At 48.5% G+C, this 14,657-nt stretch overlaps 9 protein-coding genes across 9 annotated transcripts; 4 read left to right on the top strand and 5 right to left on the bottom strand.

Annotated features, from left to right (window-relative positions):
* Positions 1–2: 2 nt before the first annotated feature.
* On the top strand, positions 3–2,160 carry VE01_02584 (uncharacterized protein). The gene is made up of 6 exons (XM_018272092.2): positions 3–325; positions 379–431; positions 487–605; positions 716–1,733; positions 1,783–1,966; positions 2,025–2,160. Exons 1-5 carry the CDS (start codon positions 241–243, stop codon positions 1,825–1,827), a joined length of 1,320 nt encoding a protein of 439 aa, XP_018133082.1. The 5' UTR covers positions 3–240; the 3' UTR covers positions 1,828–1,966; positions 2,025–2,160.
* Positions 1,831–2,756, bottom strand: VE01_02583 (uncharacterized protein). Its single transcript, XM_018272091.2, has 3 exons — positions 2,421–2,756; positions 2,106–2,337; positions 1,831–2,037 (listed from the first exon to the last, which is right to left on the bottom strand). Exons 1-3 carry the CDS (start codon positions 2,645–2,647, stop codon positions 2,005–2,007), a joined length of 492 nt encoding a protein of 163 aa, XP_018133077.1. The 5' UTR covers positions 2,648–2,756; the 3' UTR covers positions 1,831–2,004.
* Positions 2,757–2,892: 136 nt separating this feature from the next.
* VE01_02582 (uncharacterized protein) lies at positions 2,893–3,985 on the bottom strand. The gene is made up of 3 exons (XM_018272090.2): positions 3,741–3,985; positions 3,520–3,689; positions 2,893–3,468 (listed from the first exon to the last, which is right to left on the bottom strand). Exons 1-3 carry the CDS (start codon positions 3,925–3,927, stop codon positions 3,112–3,114), a joined length of 714 nt encoding a protein of 237 aa, XP_018133076.1. The 5' UTR covers positions 3,928–3,985; the 3' UTR covers positions 2,893–3,111.
* A 153-nt stretch (positions 3,986–4,138) lies between these two features.
* On the top strand, positions 4,139–6,176 carry VE01_02581 (uncharacterized protein). Its single transcript, XM_018272089.2, has one exon. The coding sequence runs from the start codon at positions 4,836–4,838 to the stop codon at positions 6,003–6,005; it is 1,170 nt and encodes a 389-aa protein (XP_018133079.2). The 5' UTR covers positions 4,139–4,835; the 3' UTR covers positions 6,006–6,176.
* Positions 6,177–6,305: 129 nt separating this feature from the next.
* On the top strand, positions 6,306–7,056 carry VE01_02580 (uncharacterized protein). Its single transcript, XM_018272088.2, has 4 exons — positions 6,306–6,384; positions 6,440–6,534; positions 6,592–6,602; positions 6,654–7,056. The coding sequence occupies exons 1-4, from the start codon at positions 6,361–6,363 to the stop codon at positions 6,926–6,928; spliced, it is 405 nt and encodes a 134-aa protein (XP_018133078.1). The 5' UTR covers positions 6,306–6,360; the 3' UTR covers positions 6,929–7,056.
* COQ4 (Ubiquinone biosynthesis protein) lies at positions 6,997–8,016 on the bottom strand. The gene is made up of 2 exons (XM_018272087.2): positions 7,755–8,016; positions 6,997–7,701 (listed from the first exon to the last, which is right to left on the bottom strand). Exons 1-2 carry the CDS (start codon positions 7,960–7,962, stop codon positions 7,049–7,051), a joined length of 861 nt encoding a protein of 286 aa, XP_018133028.1. The 5' UTR covers positions 7,963–8,016; the 3' UTR covers positions 6,997–7,048.
* A 122-nt stretch (positions 8,017–8,138) lies between these two features.
* On the top strand, positions 8,139–9,739 carry VE01_02578 (uncharacterized protein). Its single transcript, XM_018272086.2, has 2 exons — positions 8,139–8,411; positions 8,505–9,739. Exons 1-2 carry the CDS (start codon positions 8,292–8,294, stop codon positions 9,501–9,503), a joined length of 1,119 nt encoding a protein of 372 aa, XP_018133029.1. The 5' UTR covers positions 8,139–8,291; the 3' UTR covers positions 9,504–9,739.
* Positions 9,740–9,767: 28 nt separating this feature from the next.
* Positions 9,768–12,402, bottom strand: VE01_02577 (uncharacterized protein; the record flags this gene model as incomplete). Its single annotated transcript, XM_018272085.1, has 5 exons — positions 9,768–11,040; positions 11,112–11,248; positions 11,295–11,983; positions 12,042–12,094; positions 12,146–12,402. 5 exons carry the CDS (start codon positions 12,400–12,402, stop codon positions 9,768–9,770), a joined length of 2,409 nt encoding a protein of 802 aa, XP_018133020.1.
* Positions 12,403–13,095: 693 nt separating this feature from the next.
* On the bottom strand, positions 13,096–14,420 carry VE01_02576 (uncharacterized protein; the record flags this gene model as incomplete). The annotated part of the gene is made up of 4 exons (XM_018272084.1): positions 13,096–13,211; positions 13,271–13,444; positions 13,487–13,872; positions 13,924–14,420. 4 exons carry the CDS (start codon positions 14,418–14,420, stop codon positions 13,096–13,098), a joined length of 1,173 nt encoding a protein of 390 aa, XP_018133021.1.
* Positions 14,421–14,657: the final 237 nt, after the last annotated feature.

Here is a 14,657-nt window from a genome sequence, read left to right as displayed (position 1 = left end):
GCACTGAGCAGCCTAAAGGCGAAACAATCAACTTCACGTTTTCTTACATTTACTAAGACTTACATGGTGCATACTTGTTAATTTTTAATACATGTCTTCCAACAACTGCTCAATCTTGGAACAATAGGCCTGATACATGCAACGAGCTTCCCAACTGCTCAGTCAGCATACCACCTGTCCACTAATTTCATTTGTGAAGACCTCCCAAATATCAAATCTCAACATTGATTGAAATTCACGATGTTTTACGAGGGTGATCTGAGGAGCGGTATCAATACTGCTATTGAGCAATCTAAGCTTGTAGCTTGCTATGTGCGAAGCCAAGGTAGGTGGCAACTGTTATAATGTGTTGGGCCATGCTGATATACCATCTATCAGATGACGAGGAAGAGACCACAACTTGGGAGAACGATTTCTTGAAGGACCCAGAAGTTAGTACAAAAGCTAGACATCACCAAGGATATTGATAACTGACCAAATGCACAGATAGCGGACCTCATCTCATCAAAGGCGATCCTCCTCCGCCTGTTGTCTCCCTCAGAAGAGGCGTCCTTTCTCGAACAAATATGCCCTATCGTGAAGCTTCCAACTTTAGTAGTCATTCAGTGCGTCTTTCTTTTCCATTACCCCCCAAGCCGAAGTGACGTAAATTAAGTCACATGCTCCATCCAGAGTATAAGTTACTCAAAACCCGCAAGCTAATCATCTACCGCAGTAATGGGGCCATGAAGGAATATCTCACGTCTGGAATATCAAAAGAAGACTTTATTAACCGGCTAACTCCTGTCCTAAAGGGAGAGGAGAGCTCCTTTTCGCCACTTTCCGGCATCCCGGCCACTGGTGCAAATATGGGGGAGGCATCTGATAACAACCAAAACCAGGCAGCCAGCGTGGCTGCCCTCCTACAAGAGCGAAAGGTTCGCATGGAGGCCGATAAGAAGAAGAAAGACGCGCAAGAGAAGGCTGAACGTACCCGGAAGGCGGCCGAAAGAAAGGCTGCGGTAGAATCTGGCAAGCCGGAAGATCCGAAGAGAGCCGCCGATTTGAAGTACGCAGCGCAGCAGAAAAAGCGTCAGCAGGAAGCCCGAGAGGAGCGAGAGAGGGTCTTGAAGCAAATCGAAGATGATAAGGCAGAGCGAAAGGCGAGAGACGCTACACGGAAAGAACAGGCAAAGATCGCGGCTGGCACCGAGAATCCCAACCCCTTTACTGCACCGAGTTCAGAAATGGGGTCAATGAAGAGGGGTGATCATTGTGCGTTGAAAGTACGCCTATTTGACGGATCAGCAATAAGCTCCCGATTCCCGTCCGGGGCCACATTGGAGGGAGAGGTTCGCGAATGGGTTGATCAAGAGCAGCAAGTTGCCGAATCGCCATACATATTCAAGCATATATTGACGCCATTCCCCAACAAAGAAATATCTATTTCAGAGGAGGGGAACTCGTTGCAGGATCTTGGTCTTGTCCCTAATGCAACATTGATACTGGTCCCGATCAAGGATTTCACACCAGCCTATGCGCAAGGGCCTGGGGTAACGGGCCTTCTTTCGAGTGGCGTCTCTGCGGGCTACGGTTTAGTCAGTTCTGGGCTCAGTTCTGGATTCGGATTTGCGTCTCGAGTATTAGGAAGTGTGTTGGGAGACTCTGCCCAAGGACAGCCTCCTGCAACAGCAGCGCCTCCCGGGCAAGAACCAAGGCAAAGTGAACGACATGAGCTGTACAACGGCGGTGGCGTAAGTCGTCACATTCTACAATTTATTGTGTCTCACTAACATATCATAGCTCAATTTCGAACCCAGGCGGGATAACCAGGACAAGGAAGATTAGATAGTTGCAACAGGTTATCATTGATAGAGTGGAGTTCCAGGAGTTGGAATCAAGACTCCCATCCGGAATATTACCGTTCATGGCCTATAGCGGGTATGTCTTGATAGCACGCATTATATACAGAAAAACAATCTACTTCGTACAACTCAACCCCCCTTCTAACCCTCGATTGAAATTCTAGTAACCGCTGGCAGCAGATTGGCAGGCCTTCTATAATAACAAGACATATTAGCATCTCTTCTACTCATTGTAAAGCAAGGGAATGGGGGGAAACGTACCAGCTGCTCCAAGTACCACGAGCAAGTTTGCATGTTGCCCTGGTTCTCATCCAAGCACTTTGTGAACTGCTTCGCGTCGACCTCGCAGCTTCTTGCTCCCCAGTTGCTCTGCTCAGCCGAACCCTGAGACTGGGTCATCTGGGACTGCTCGGCCTCTGCTGGGGCAGCAGAGGAGCCGCCACCGAAGAAACCACCGATGGCGTGGCCGATAGAGGAACCAACTGCGACACCACTGTAAGGAATAGTTAGCACAAGTTCACCACATCGCCACCTCGGTATTTCGCGGGCGAATCTGCAGTTCGGGGGGCAACTTACGCAGCAGTGCTAGCCATGTTGGCGAACAGGCCTGGGCCAGCTGGGGCAGCGGCCGCAGGGGCAGCACCTGGAGCAGCAGCTGCTGGAGGAGCGGCGGCGCGGTTTCCTGGGTATGCAGCAGTGGTTGCTGGGCGGGTTTGTTGCTTTGGTGCCACGGATGGGCGGGCAGGGGCAACGGTAGGCCTTGAGGGACGGCTTCCGCCACCGGATCTTCCTTGACGAGCCATTTTGTTGGAGGTTATGCGATTATGTTGATGTGTGTGAAGTGAGAGGTGAGACGTGCGTAGAGTGTGTAGTGAACAGATAGATGTATATAATTTTTATCTTGGGGAAGCTATTCGGCAACGGAAGGCTCAGGAACAGCAACGAACCTGGGCCGGCCGGAATATATATATACCGGACTGAGTCGAATTTATTCAACCGAGGCGATACGTTTTGATAATGATAAAACACCGGTAGTAATGTATAAGATGTTTGATATTTTAATTCATTATTCTATGGGTATCTTCCACCGCAAGCTATTTCTCACGCTGAGAAGTATTCGTGAATGCCATTTGTCCCATCCGTAAACCACCATGCCCCAACGAACGCCATCGCCATGCTGTTAACCTTTTTGCTCCTGGAATCAATCTTTACAAATTGAACTGTATTCAACTGGGCAGAACTTGGTCTGCATCTCCCTTCATGAGCTTCAGTCCTTCTTCCCCCCCTTGGATTTCTTCTGTGACTTATTCTTCTTGTCCTTCCTTTTCTTGCCAGACTTTGAGCTGTCCTGTTGTGACGAAGAAGTTGCTCCCTTATCCCCAGATGCTACTTCAGTCTCCAAAGCAGCAGCCTTTCGCTTCTTTGATGGCTTGGATTTTTCTTTTACAGATTCCTTAGGCGAATCGGACTCCGAATCATCGCTGGATGGGGATGACGGTCCGCTGGGTACTGCAGCCTTCATTGCAGCTGGAGCTTCGCTCTTTTTCTCGCTATTGAACTTGATATGAACTCTTTCTCTGGCCAACTTCTCCGCTCGCTCTAGGTCTAGCTTGCTGTTTCCACTCTTGGGATCCGTTAGCACATTGACGAGTTGTGGCATGCATTGACTACTCACCAGTCCAGCTCTGATAAATCTACCAGCAGCATTTTTATCCAGTGCTAATCCTGGTTGTTTTGGTGTTGGGTTTTCGGCTTCCTTTAGTTTGTCGAAATATTGCTTGACACGGGTTAACTCCAGGAAAACTGGGTGCTCTCGCGCCTTAACACCGTTCAATCGGAGATACGCTGAGAAAGAACAGTTAGTATATATCAGTGTAAAAGGGGAAAGGAACTTACAAAATAATATTGACTCTACTGCGTATGTGACGAGTACGTATAGCTTTGCTTTGTCTAATAGTGGCAGCTTGGATGCTGTATCGGATATGCCAGTCTCCAGTACAGGCGCGAGCGAGTCTTCCAAATCATCTATCTCATCATCGAGCTGCTCAAGCAGCGACAGTATGTCTGTGGCCGTGGGATCCATTTCGAATTGCTCTTTTCAGCACCCTGAAGTTGAAGTGCCTTGCCGCGATAAAGTCGTTATCGCAAAGAAATCAAAAATGGGAAACACCTTCGTTCAGATTGGTTGGTCGGGGACTTCGGAACGGATTAAATTTGTACCCGCGCTCCGGAACAGCATGCTACAGGGATTAACGAATTGTATCCTAGAATTTGTTTCTCTGATCCCCCGAGGTCAACTATTGACGCATTCCGCTCTCATTCAGCCCAATCTACGACCTCCTATCTGTCGAGCATATATTAGCGGCATAAAATCGCATGACTTAAAGAGCTACGCCCTGTCATTACCTTTCTGGTAATACTTCGCTACGACCTGTGTGCCGGGAAACCTCGCAATAACATCATTTTACCTCGAAGCTTGGCGAATACTATATCTGCTTAACCTCCGCCCTTCAAACACCCAAAGCGGCTGAGCCGCAAACCCACTGCCGACGTTCCTTTGGCGGGAATATGTGTTTGATATGAGAGTATTCTAAACTTTTTCGAGAAGCTGTCATCCTGTCTATTTCAACGTGCGGTCGACCGCTGTCGCGGGTGTTTGCCAGCATACCTCACAGACACCCTTTATGGAGCTGCGGTAACATTTTAGAGGGCCGGGGGGCCAGGCGCTTGATCTCCATCCAGTATGGAAGGAGGTACTCGTCGCAGAGGGTGCATTGGAATTCCGAATTTGCACATGTCGAACCCTCGGGAGAAGAAGGAGGCAGAGAAGAAGCTGGCCGCGGCTACGAGCAGAGGATACCGCGCACATCTTCTCGAAATATTTCTACGCCGAGAAACAGTATACCAACGCCACGAACGTTAGAGTCAGAAGCATCAATAAATGCGTCGGATCCTCAACACCGCGAAATCAGGGAGGAAGAGGGAGAGGAGATGGACCCAGGGGAAAAAGAGGAGGTTTCTACACACACACATTCCAAACCGAGTAGGATACATATTTTGGGCACTGGAAAAGAAGGGAAGTTTGTAGCCCATTCACTGGCCAGTCTCGGAGGCCGGCCGCCCATTTCGCTATTGCTACAACGGCCATCCCTTGTCAATCAATGGCACTCAGAAGGGCAGATTTTGGAGCTGCTCGAGGCCAAGAAATCCATGGTACAAATTGGATTTGATATCGAAAACCCGAATCTGACCCAAGCGGAATATACTCAAGGCCGGATGCTAAGTACCAAGAACGTGCTTTTTGGACAGGACGGCTGGAACATCGACCAACTCATAGTCACCACCGAAGCACCAGTCACAGTCCGTTCCCTTCTGCCTATAAAGGACCGACTCCACTCCACCTCTACGATATTGTTTTTGCAGAATGGTATGGGTGTGATTGACGAGGTCAATGAAAACGTGTTTCCAAACCCAGCCACGAGGCCACGCTATATTGAGGGGATGACCTCGCATAGCCTCCGAAACCACCCAGCCAGGACGTTCACAACATTGCATTCTGGCGAAGGAGAAATATTTCTAGCTGCCCAGAAAGGTGATGAGACGTCATCCGACGCTGTGGACATGATTGATTCCACAAGGAGCCTTCTACGGTCACTCGCTCGATCCCCCGCGCTGAATGCAAAGGGAGTATCGCCTGCTGAGCTATTGGTACTCAAATTGGAGCGGCTGGCTGTGGAAGCTGTGATCGGGCCCTTGGCAGTCATGTTCGATTGCAAGAACGGCGACTTGCTAAGCAATTACATGGTCACCCTTCTTTTACGAGAGGTGCTAAATGAGATCTCAACGGTTGCCTCAGAATTACCCGAACTGAAAGGCGAGACTGGACTAAGTTACCGATTGCATCCTAGGAAGATCGAGAGAACCTTTGTCCAGGTTGCTACTATGACCAGTTCCGAGATCCATGACATGGTTCGGAGCGTAAGATTGGGGAAGAAGAGTGAAGTAGGATACTTCACAGGGTATATTCTCAAAAGAGCGGCAGAGCTTGGGATTGATTGTCCTAACAACACGTTGATGGAACGAATGGTAAAGGCAAAGACGGCCATGAGAAGTCAGGAGGCAAACAGTTACATCCCCTACAAGAAGGACAGAAGATTCTGATCCCTACAAGAACATAATCTCGCCAGAAAGAACGGTGGTGTATAGTATATATGTATTTACGAGCTAGGTGTACGATAGTGGCGTGTTTACAAGCGGCGTTGGTGAGCCTGCATCTATTGATGAACGAGGCTTGGGTACGATATTCAATAGAGAGAATTTTGTAAATATAATACGATGTCTGTTGTGTATCGCTTTGACTTTTTTGAGAAATAGTAATTTGAAGCCTTAAACCTAGACTTGAAATTCCACGGGCTTGGTCCGATAAGGCTTCGTCCCCGCACCCGAACACTTTAGTGTCAACCACGATCTTGAAAGAGCTACCTCTAGCGCAAAACACCACAAACAGTCAACCAAGATGGCGGACGCTGATCTCGAAGAAGTAAGGCATATACCCAATCTACTATCGCAGCCCCGGCTAAACAGCGCTTGTACAGATTAGAAAGGCACGCCTGGCGCAGCTCAAATCCCAAGGTGGGGGAGGGGGAGGGGCAAGCAGCGCAGGCGGCGGCGGTCAAGATGACCAGAGACAGTGAGCGCATGCCACCTGTTACATATTATGGGACATATTAAACTGACAAATATACAGGCAACAAGAATGTACGTATACCGACCCAAATCAATCGACACAGAGCAGCTAACCTGCCATAGCTGATGCGAGACAGTCGATCCTGAACCAAATCCTCGAGCCAGCCGCGGCAGAGCGCCTCGGAAGAATTCGTCTCGTCAAGGCGTCCCGAGCAGATGATGTGGAAAACAGGCTGATTACACTGGCAAGGTCGGGACAGTTGAGGCAGAAGGTCACCGAGGAGCAGTTGAAAGACCTGCTCAACGCCGTGGCTGAGACGAAGGAAGAGGAGAAGATTGTGATTAGCAGGCGAAAGGGCGGATGGGATGACGATGATGACGACTTGTTCAATATGTAGCCCAAATGGGGTACTCTACTGGGAAAAGGCATGGCTTATGGCCATATTGCTACACTGAAATAACGATTGTGTGTTTTCATGGTCTTGGGACTTGGCGTTGATCTACAATATTATACATATTTATACTCGTTTTTCTCCTTCCCTGCCCTCTTTTTCGGCTTTTTTCTTCTCTTTTTGTTGCTTCCTGATGCTCCTCAAGTCCGGAGGCTGCTCAATGCCCAGCCGTTTCCTCAGTGCAGCCACGTCCGTATTCAGCTCCTCTTCCCAGTAAACGTTAATACAGTCCTTCGAATTTAACCCATTATAAAGTGCCCACGGTAAATATATGTCCCAAAACCTCTTTCTAGCCGCAGGCTTCATCTTCGTCACGGCGAATAAGCTCAACCCCGTCATTGGCAGCAGTGTATTCGCAAACTCGAATCCCTTCAGCGCAATCTCTCCCTCCACAAATACCGGCAGTCCGGTAACTGCATGGAAAAAATCGTGGCACTCTCGGTATCTTTGCATGACATATGCACACTCTTCATCATCGATATATTGTACTTGATCCCTGGTATCCGGTGTCACGCCCTCACGGTCCAACCAATCGGCGTATGCGCGCCCAACTGTGTTTTCAGGAAGTGTTCGCAGGTGCTCTAGGCTCATCGTTTTCGAGGTTATGCGCGGCCTATCTCGGAGTATGCGGCGACCTGTGGAATCGGCGAGCATAGCGTCGCGAAGACGGTAGATAAAGTATGGTGTTGCGGTTGCTTCGCCCAAAGCGGCAACCATGTCTGTGACGTCCTTCAGCCATTGCTCCCCTCACCAGCATAGATATTGGGCTCACCGTGTCGATATGGGTCAATTAAAGATGTAATGGCTGACCCGACAGCAAGACCAGCCTGCTCGAGTCTCGTTAATGGCACATGGCCTTCATAGTTCGGTGGGGGTCTATTGAGCACAGAAAATGGCCTGGGAGACGCGGAAATTGCACAGGCCGTAAAGAGCTCATGTGGCAGCTTACTGACGATGGGCCGCCGTAATAAAAGGGCCATTGTGTTGAGCTATCGGTGCAAAGACCCGTAGTCGTGCGGGTTACTGACTGATCTTGGAGTTGTTATCGAGCATGTTCGGTGGATCGAGATTCACATAGGTGTGGAGCTGTGGCTGGTGAGCGGGCCCTCCCGCATATACTTTATTTTGCGTCCAAATTCATAACTTCACCCCAACGGTTACTTGTATTTTGCTCAGAAGAAAAGTAAATGAGTCTCGCATTATTAAAGTATATGAGTTATACCACTTCATTGACTTAAACATGGCGGCCTTCTTTTAAGTCCGGGAAGCATTGGAAGGGTTACTTCGGCACTCAGCGAGTCTGCTGGTGATGGATAAGCATGAAGAGTTCACAAGATGGGCTGAATTACAAGGCGTTAAGCTCTATGGAATAGCAGCGCATCAATTTCCAGGCCGGGGCCTTGGGATTGTGGCCAAAGAAAGACAAGAGGTTCGTGAAGCTCTCATATAGTCCATCCAAGACGCCTTGGCAAGAATTGGCATGACACATCTGATATCACAGTCCAATACTAACTAGAAATAGGCTGGCAAGATCATATTGACCGTCCCAACAAGTGCACTTCGGACAACTCTTACAGTTCCCAAAGCTATTTCTGTCTCGCTTGGTAAAATTACAGCTCACGGCCTTCTGGCTGCGGACCTGTCCCTCGATACGGACAAAGCCAGGTCACGTTGGCGAGATGTCCTTCCTTCACAAGAGGACTTCCAAAAGTCTATGCCCATTCAATGGCCTCCTATATTGCAGGATTTCCTTCCGCAGGCCGCTTTGGCTCTCCTCTCTGACCAAATCAAGAAATTTGAGCTTGATTGGGCCACCGTCTCTGGTGCCTTTCCAGCCCTTAGTAGAGACCATTACCTGTACAACTGGCTGATTGTAAATACACGCACATTCTACCATGTCCCCCCCGGGACCAAGAAGAAGAAGGACCCAAAGGATTGCATGGCGTTAAACCCCTTTGCCGACTATTTCAACCATTCATCCGAGGGATGTACTGTTGAGTTCGGGCCAGAGGGATTTGAGATTACCAGCAACAAGGTGTATGAAAAGGGGGAAGAGATTTATATCTCTTATGGCAAGCACAGCAACGATTTCTTACTGGCCGAATACGGCTTCGTCATGGATGAGAATGATTTCGACCATATTCTCCTCGACAGTGTTATTATTCCCAAAATGGATGCTGTACAACTTCAACTAGTTAGAGACGCTGGTTATCTTGGAAACTACGTTTTGGACAAGGAGAGCGTCTGCTATCGAACGGAGGTTGCCCTAAGAGCACTATGCATGCCGGCGAGACGATGGGAGCGATTTGTCGATAGCGGGGTGGACGGACAACATGATCAAGCTATGGCCGACGAATTATTGATCAAGGTATTGAAACTGTACGTGGCAAAAGCGCAGAACGTCATTGGGCAGTTACTATCACTGGAAGTGAAAGATAGGAGCCAAGTAGAAACACTTGTGCGGCGCTGGAACCAGATTCTGTTATTTCTACATGGTGCTATTGAGCGCAGTGTTTTGTAGGGTAGCAATGGACAGAGCGGCACCGACAATCTTCATGGTCAAGCTTTTCCAACGACTTCATGAAGCTAATGATAGAAGAACGGCTAACAATAATAAACAATGGCTCCTTCCCTCAAATCTCTAGAACAAAAAGCACCAAGTAATAGAGGTACCATAAGCTGTCGAGGCCGATTACCATCAAGGCGCACTTGAGTGCTGTGGGGATATATAGATCCCACAATTATGTTACAAACCCGACCTTTCTGAAAGTTCAAACTGTGAAACTCAAATCCAAAAGCTTGTGCGCCGCGCTGTATTCTCTTTTGACTCTCCACTCTCAATATCTCTCCATTGACTCGGCAGCAAAGAACGGTCATCATGGAAGCTCTTCTCTCTCGGATGAATTTCTTGACTTATAATAGTCCCTATAGCCAACCGAGGCCCAAAATTCATACGTGGTAGGGTGTTCATCCCCGACCCCGCACGAACATTCTCGTTTGCGATGTGGCTCGCCGGCTCGGATGTTTGAGGTCTAGCAACGACACCAGAGTGGGAGGAATAGTATGAGGATAAAGCGCTTCCACCAACCAATTCCTGCGGCAAAACCTCATCGACATCTGAAGTATCTTCGAGATTCGCAGGCAGTTCGTCTAGACCTGGGACCTCTCTCTCATATGACGTTGCATCGTACGCTTCGCCAACAAAGCGAGAAAAGCCAGAGCTAGAATGCCTTGGGAGAATATCCAACCCTAACTGGAAGGCTGGTTCCGTGGGGTTTTCAGGAGCACTAACAGTTCTCGTTGAGTTAACAGAACGTCCTTTGAGACACCTGAGCTTGTGGTTCACGGAGATATTGCGTTGAGCAAGAGTGCTAAGCTCTGTATCCGCAGACGAAGATGGGCCATGGAAGCCCCCTTCGCTATTTTCCGTATAAGAACTGTGGTCAGCGGTAAGTGCTCCATGGACGGAGACGCTTCGTTCATCATTTCCATCCATACCAAACGCAGCGACACCGGGCGTACAATCCATTGCACTGGTAGTTTTAGACGGGATTCGTCTGCGTAGTGCTCCTTGACCTTGACTATTTCCGCCAAATGCTACATGCGCCCCGCTTGCATGTGTAGGAATATCCCTCCTTGATCTGAAAATGCTCCGCGAACTTCTCACAGTATTGTCATCTCCTTCCTTTCTTGACTTGGTGGGCGGATCAAATGTTCTCCGTTCGAAAAAATCCTTTTCATCTCGACTAGTTTTCTGCAAAAGCGCGTCGAGAATATCCTCAAATGTGATGATCCCTAGTGGCGCTGGGCACCTGATGCCTGTTACTATGGGTGATGGGTTGGCGTCACCGGCATCATTCTGTGTGGTGTCCAGAAAGTCTGCTATCCAATCCACGCGGCCACCGAGCTTTCTCAAGTCTAGGGACCCCCGAACATTTACACCAGTGGCCGAAGACCATAGAGGAACAGCAGCTCGAGTATTATCTTTTATATTCGGAGATAGCGTAGCTTGATTGTCTGTCCAATCTCTTGCTGGGGCTAGGATCACTACAGCCATTCTGAGATTTGTTAATTTGGCTTCATGGACAATTTCTGGTTCAACTGGAAATTATAGAACGTTACTACATACCTTGATATTCCCAACTGAAACATATTTAGCAAGTCGTATAATGGGAGGTCATCTCGTACAATGGGCAGAGGATATAGAGGTAGGTCTCTAACTCGAATCTCTTTCCCACTGTTCTGCAAATCCAGCCCAAGGAGCGTCTACTGGATCTCAGAAAAATTCTAACATGAGGGGGTTTTTACCAACCTTGATGTGAAGGAAACCAAATATTCTTTGGTCGTTCGAAGCACCCCCGTGTTCAGTTGGCGCGACAGTAACCAAGTCCTCGTTTCCAATGACAGGAATTCGACTATATGAGAACTGTTTGATTTTCACTATGAACTGTTCATTAACTAGATCATCGATTCCAATGAATTTGACTGCAGACCAAGGAACGATAATGTCGGAGGTGGTATAATCTGCTTTCTCTGGGTCACCTGCAATGTCAGTTATACTTTTGCTGTCGTAGAATGAGCCCAAAGGTGACCTCTCAAGAGTTCGACCATCGAGATCTAAAGCGCCTCTTGCAGCCCGTCCGGCATCAGGACCAAGGTGGCCGCCATGTTTCTCTTGCCGTTCATGTAATTTGATAAGCATCGCCAGCTGCTCCCTTGTATACATAGCTTCCCTCTCTTTTGGTAAAGTAAGTCTGTCGAGGAAAAATGAGAGTGGCCAGCTGATGATCGCCGTCAACCACATGCAGGTCCATATGAATGGCCAGCAATAGTAGCTCCAGAGTAAGGCCTGTCTGGGTATAAGGTATTGGGGGAGTAACTCCGAACAAATCGCAATGGCTATTGTCGATACCACCACCGGTATCCAACCTGTTCCAAAAAGAGACTGGACTATAATAGGGAGTGTCTCCATGCAGACGACTGAAGTCAAAACCATGGAGCCTAGAAATATATTAGCTCTGCAAACCTCTCAAATGGCTACTTAAAGTACAAAACTCACAGAGAAACCAGCTGGCGTGCCTTTTAATCCGAGAAACAATCTCTGCTTGACGTCTGTGGAGCTGGTGAGCTATGACAGAGACTCAACCTCAGAAGGAAACTCACCTTTGCCTTTTTGGGCCAGTTGTGCTCATAATTTGGAGCCATGTCATATCCAAGCTGGAAATTGCCAATGTGAGGCCTGCCAGTAATGCCGCGATTACCACAATAGTCAATGCAACAGCAAGAAACCCAAGGAATGGCGCTTTGTCTTCATCGAAGCGATACCTTCGATAGCATTCGCAGTTTTCCGGCTGGGAATATCCTGGATTGCCAAAGTCCGCCGCCTGCCTGGGAGTGAGTTCGCTGCCGCCTTTCGCCATCTTGAAAGCTGTAGTTCTGATATTCATAATGCTCGTGGGTCTGCCCAGCGCCAGGTTAATGCTAGAAAGTCTGTTTGAACATATGCCTTTTCACGCAATACTTCCAATGCGTTCATCGAGAAGTGTGCACTGAAATTGTGGAAGACAATGGCGCGAATTTAGCTTGCAAAGTCGGCAACAACCAAAGCGTGATTCATATGTGAGAAAACGGGTAAGTGCAATCAACAAGCAACTCCAAGTTCGCACTTGCCAGACATGAAAAAAAAAGAGAAATGACCAGTGGCCTACAAAACACCATTTGCTGCCGTGCGTAATATCAAAGACAGGTCGGATCAAAACCTGGTCGGATCAAAACCTGGAGTTTAGTACCTCGAAACCCCTCGAAACCCCTATTCGCCGAAGTACAATATAAGACATGATACAGGCAAAAATTATAATGTGTTGCGTAAAGAGTTGATCCGCCTTCAGTATTTGGAGCACTTCGGATCGACTCGGCAGGTATGCTGAATATTGGTACAGATTTGAGATTGAAAAACCGGGCACAGCTATGCCGCTCTATACCTGAGGAACACTCACCCCCAATACCCCAACTCCAAATAACTCCTTTCAGCCTTTCAAACGTAACCTTGAGACGGCACACCCTGGGCCGCCTCTAATACAGCAGCATTTCCCTGGGAGTGGGACCAACCACAATTACTCTGGGCGAGGTCGTTTTGCTCCATGAGGATTTTGCCAGTCTCCTCCGGTTGCTTGGTTCTGTGGGAAGAAGGCTGGATTGAAATGCGGCTGCATACCTGGGAAACCAGCACCTGCTCAACTGAATTAGACTCTGTTGATGGGTTTGTACGAAGTATAATTGGCGACTTACCTGGCATCCCTGCGCCCATTCCCATGTTCATGGGGCCACCCATCTGCATTCCACCCGGCATACCGCCCATCTGCATCCCTCCCATAGGCATGCCTCCCATCATCCCGCTATTCATGCCCCCACGACCGCCTCTCATGACTCCGGGCCCACCTCGCATATTGTTCATCATACCCCCTCGATTGAATCCGCCCGAAAACTGGCCTCCCCCCATGGCACCCGCGTTGAAGCCACCCATTGGCGCCTGGAAGTTTCCACCCATGCCACCCATGCTGGGATTCTGGAAGTTGCGGTTGAACCCGCCTCCCATGTTGTTATTCATGTTTCCACGATTGTATCCACCACGACCGCGGAAGTTGCCACCGTAGTTGTTTCCTGAGCTCTGCTGAGTTCTATCATAGTTGCCAGCGACTGGTCGATTAGTCGGGCCATCTTTTCCGGCTCGCATGGGTGCATCCTTTGGCAGAGTCTTGAATGGGTTGACATTCGGATTCGAGTAGGTTACGACATGTTTCTTGACATATTGCTGGCCTTCCCCGAATGTATCTATCTTGTGCTTTGCTGCTGTGGCAGCTTGCTGAGAGGAGAACTCAACATAGGCTTGTCTGTGCAATGGTTAGCAGCAGAAAATGGAATATTCCCAGAGACGCCCTTACCCCTTGCTCTTTCCGTTCACTTTGTGTTCACTGAATGTTATCTCCTTCAGCTCATCTTCGCATTGAGCTTGATTAATCCATCCCCGAACATCGTCATCAGTATTCCACCAGTGCAAGTCGGAAATCAGAAGGGCCGTTGTTGCTCCAGGATCGATTGGCCTCTCATCAGAGCCTTCTTTGCGCTTCACGCCCTGCTGTTGCGGAGCTTGTTTTGGGATGTTGAGAGCATCTTTGCCGGACTCATCGGTACTTTTGATTTGTTGACGTTGTTCTTGGGGATGGCTATCGTGCGCAGAATCAACTTTAATGTCTACGTAATCTGTGTCTTGCTCTTCTTCCTCCACTTCAGTCGGTTTATTAGCTGCGTCGGTGTCATCATTGTTGGCACCATCGATCTTTATATCTCCCTCTTCATCCTTTGCGGCCGGCGTAGTTGGGGTTTCTTGCTCGTTGTTGGTATCGCCATAAATGTCGATATCAAAATCGTCGTCCGCCATTGTAGGTACTGTGGTTTTCGTGGTCTCCTTGATTGCCGTCTTTGAATCAATTGACTATAGAGGATTGAAGCACATGCCAAAGTGGAAGGCAGTGAGGAGATTTCCAGAAATGTATATTTGAGAAACAGAAAAAAGGATGTTCTATATTGTACAAAAGTGAGGTCAGCAATAGAAGGATAATTGACCAAAGTGTCGCATGTTCCCAACCAACCGACGTCCTTGGAATTGATATTCATT

Source organism: Pseudogymnoascus verrucosus, assembly GCF_001662655.1.
Source record: "Pseudogymnoascus verrucosus strain UAMH 10579 unplaced genomic scaffold scaffold_8, whole genome shotgun sequence".
Taxonomy (NCBI): domain Eukaryota; kingdom Fungi; phylum Ascomycota; class Leotiomycetes; order Thelebolales; family Thelebolaceae; genus Pseudogymnoascus; species Pseudogymnoascus verrucosus.
Note: the sequence above shows the minus strand (reverse complement) of the source record. Positions and strands in the feature narration are given on the sequence as shown.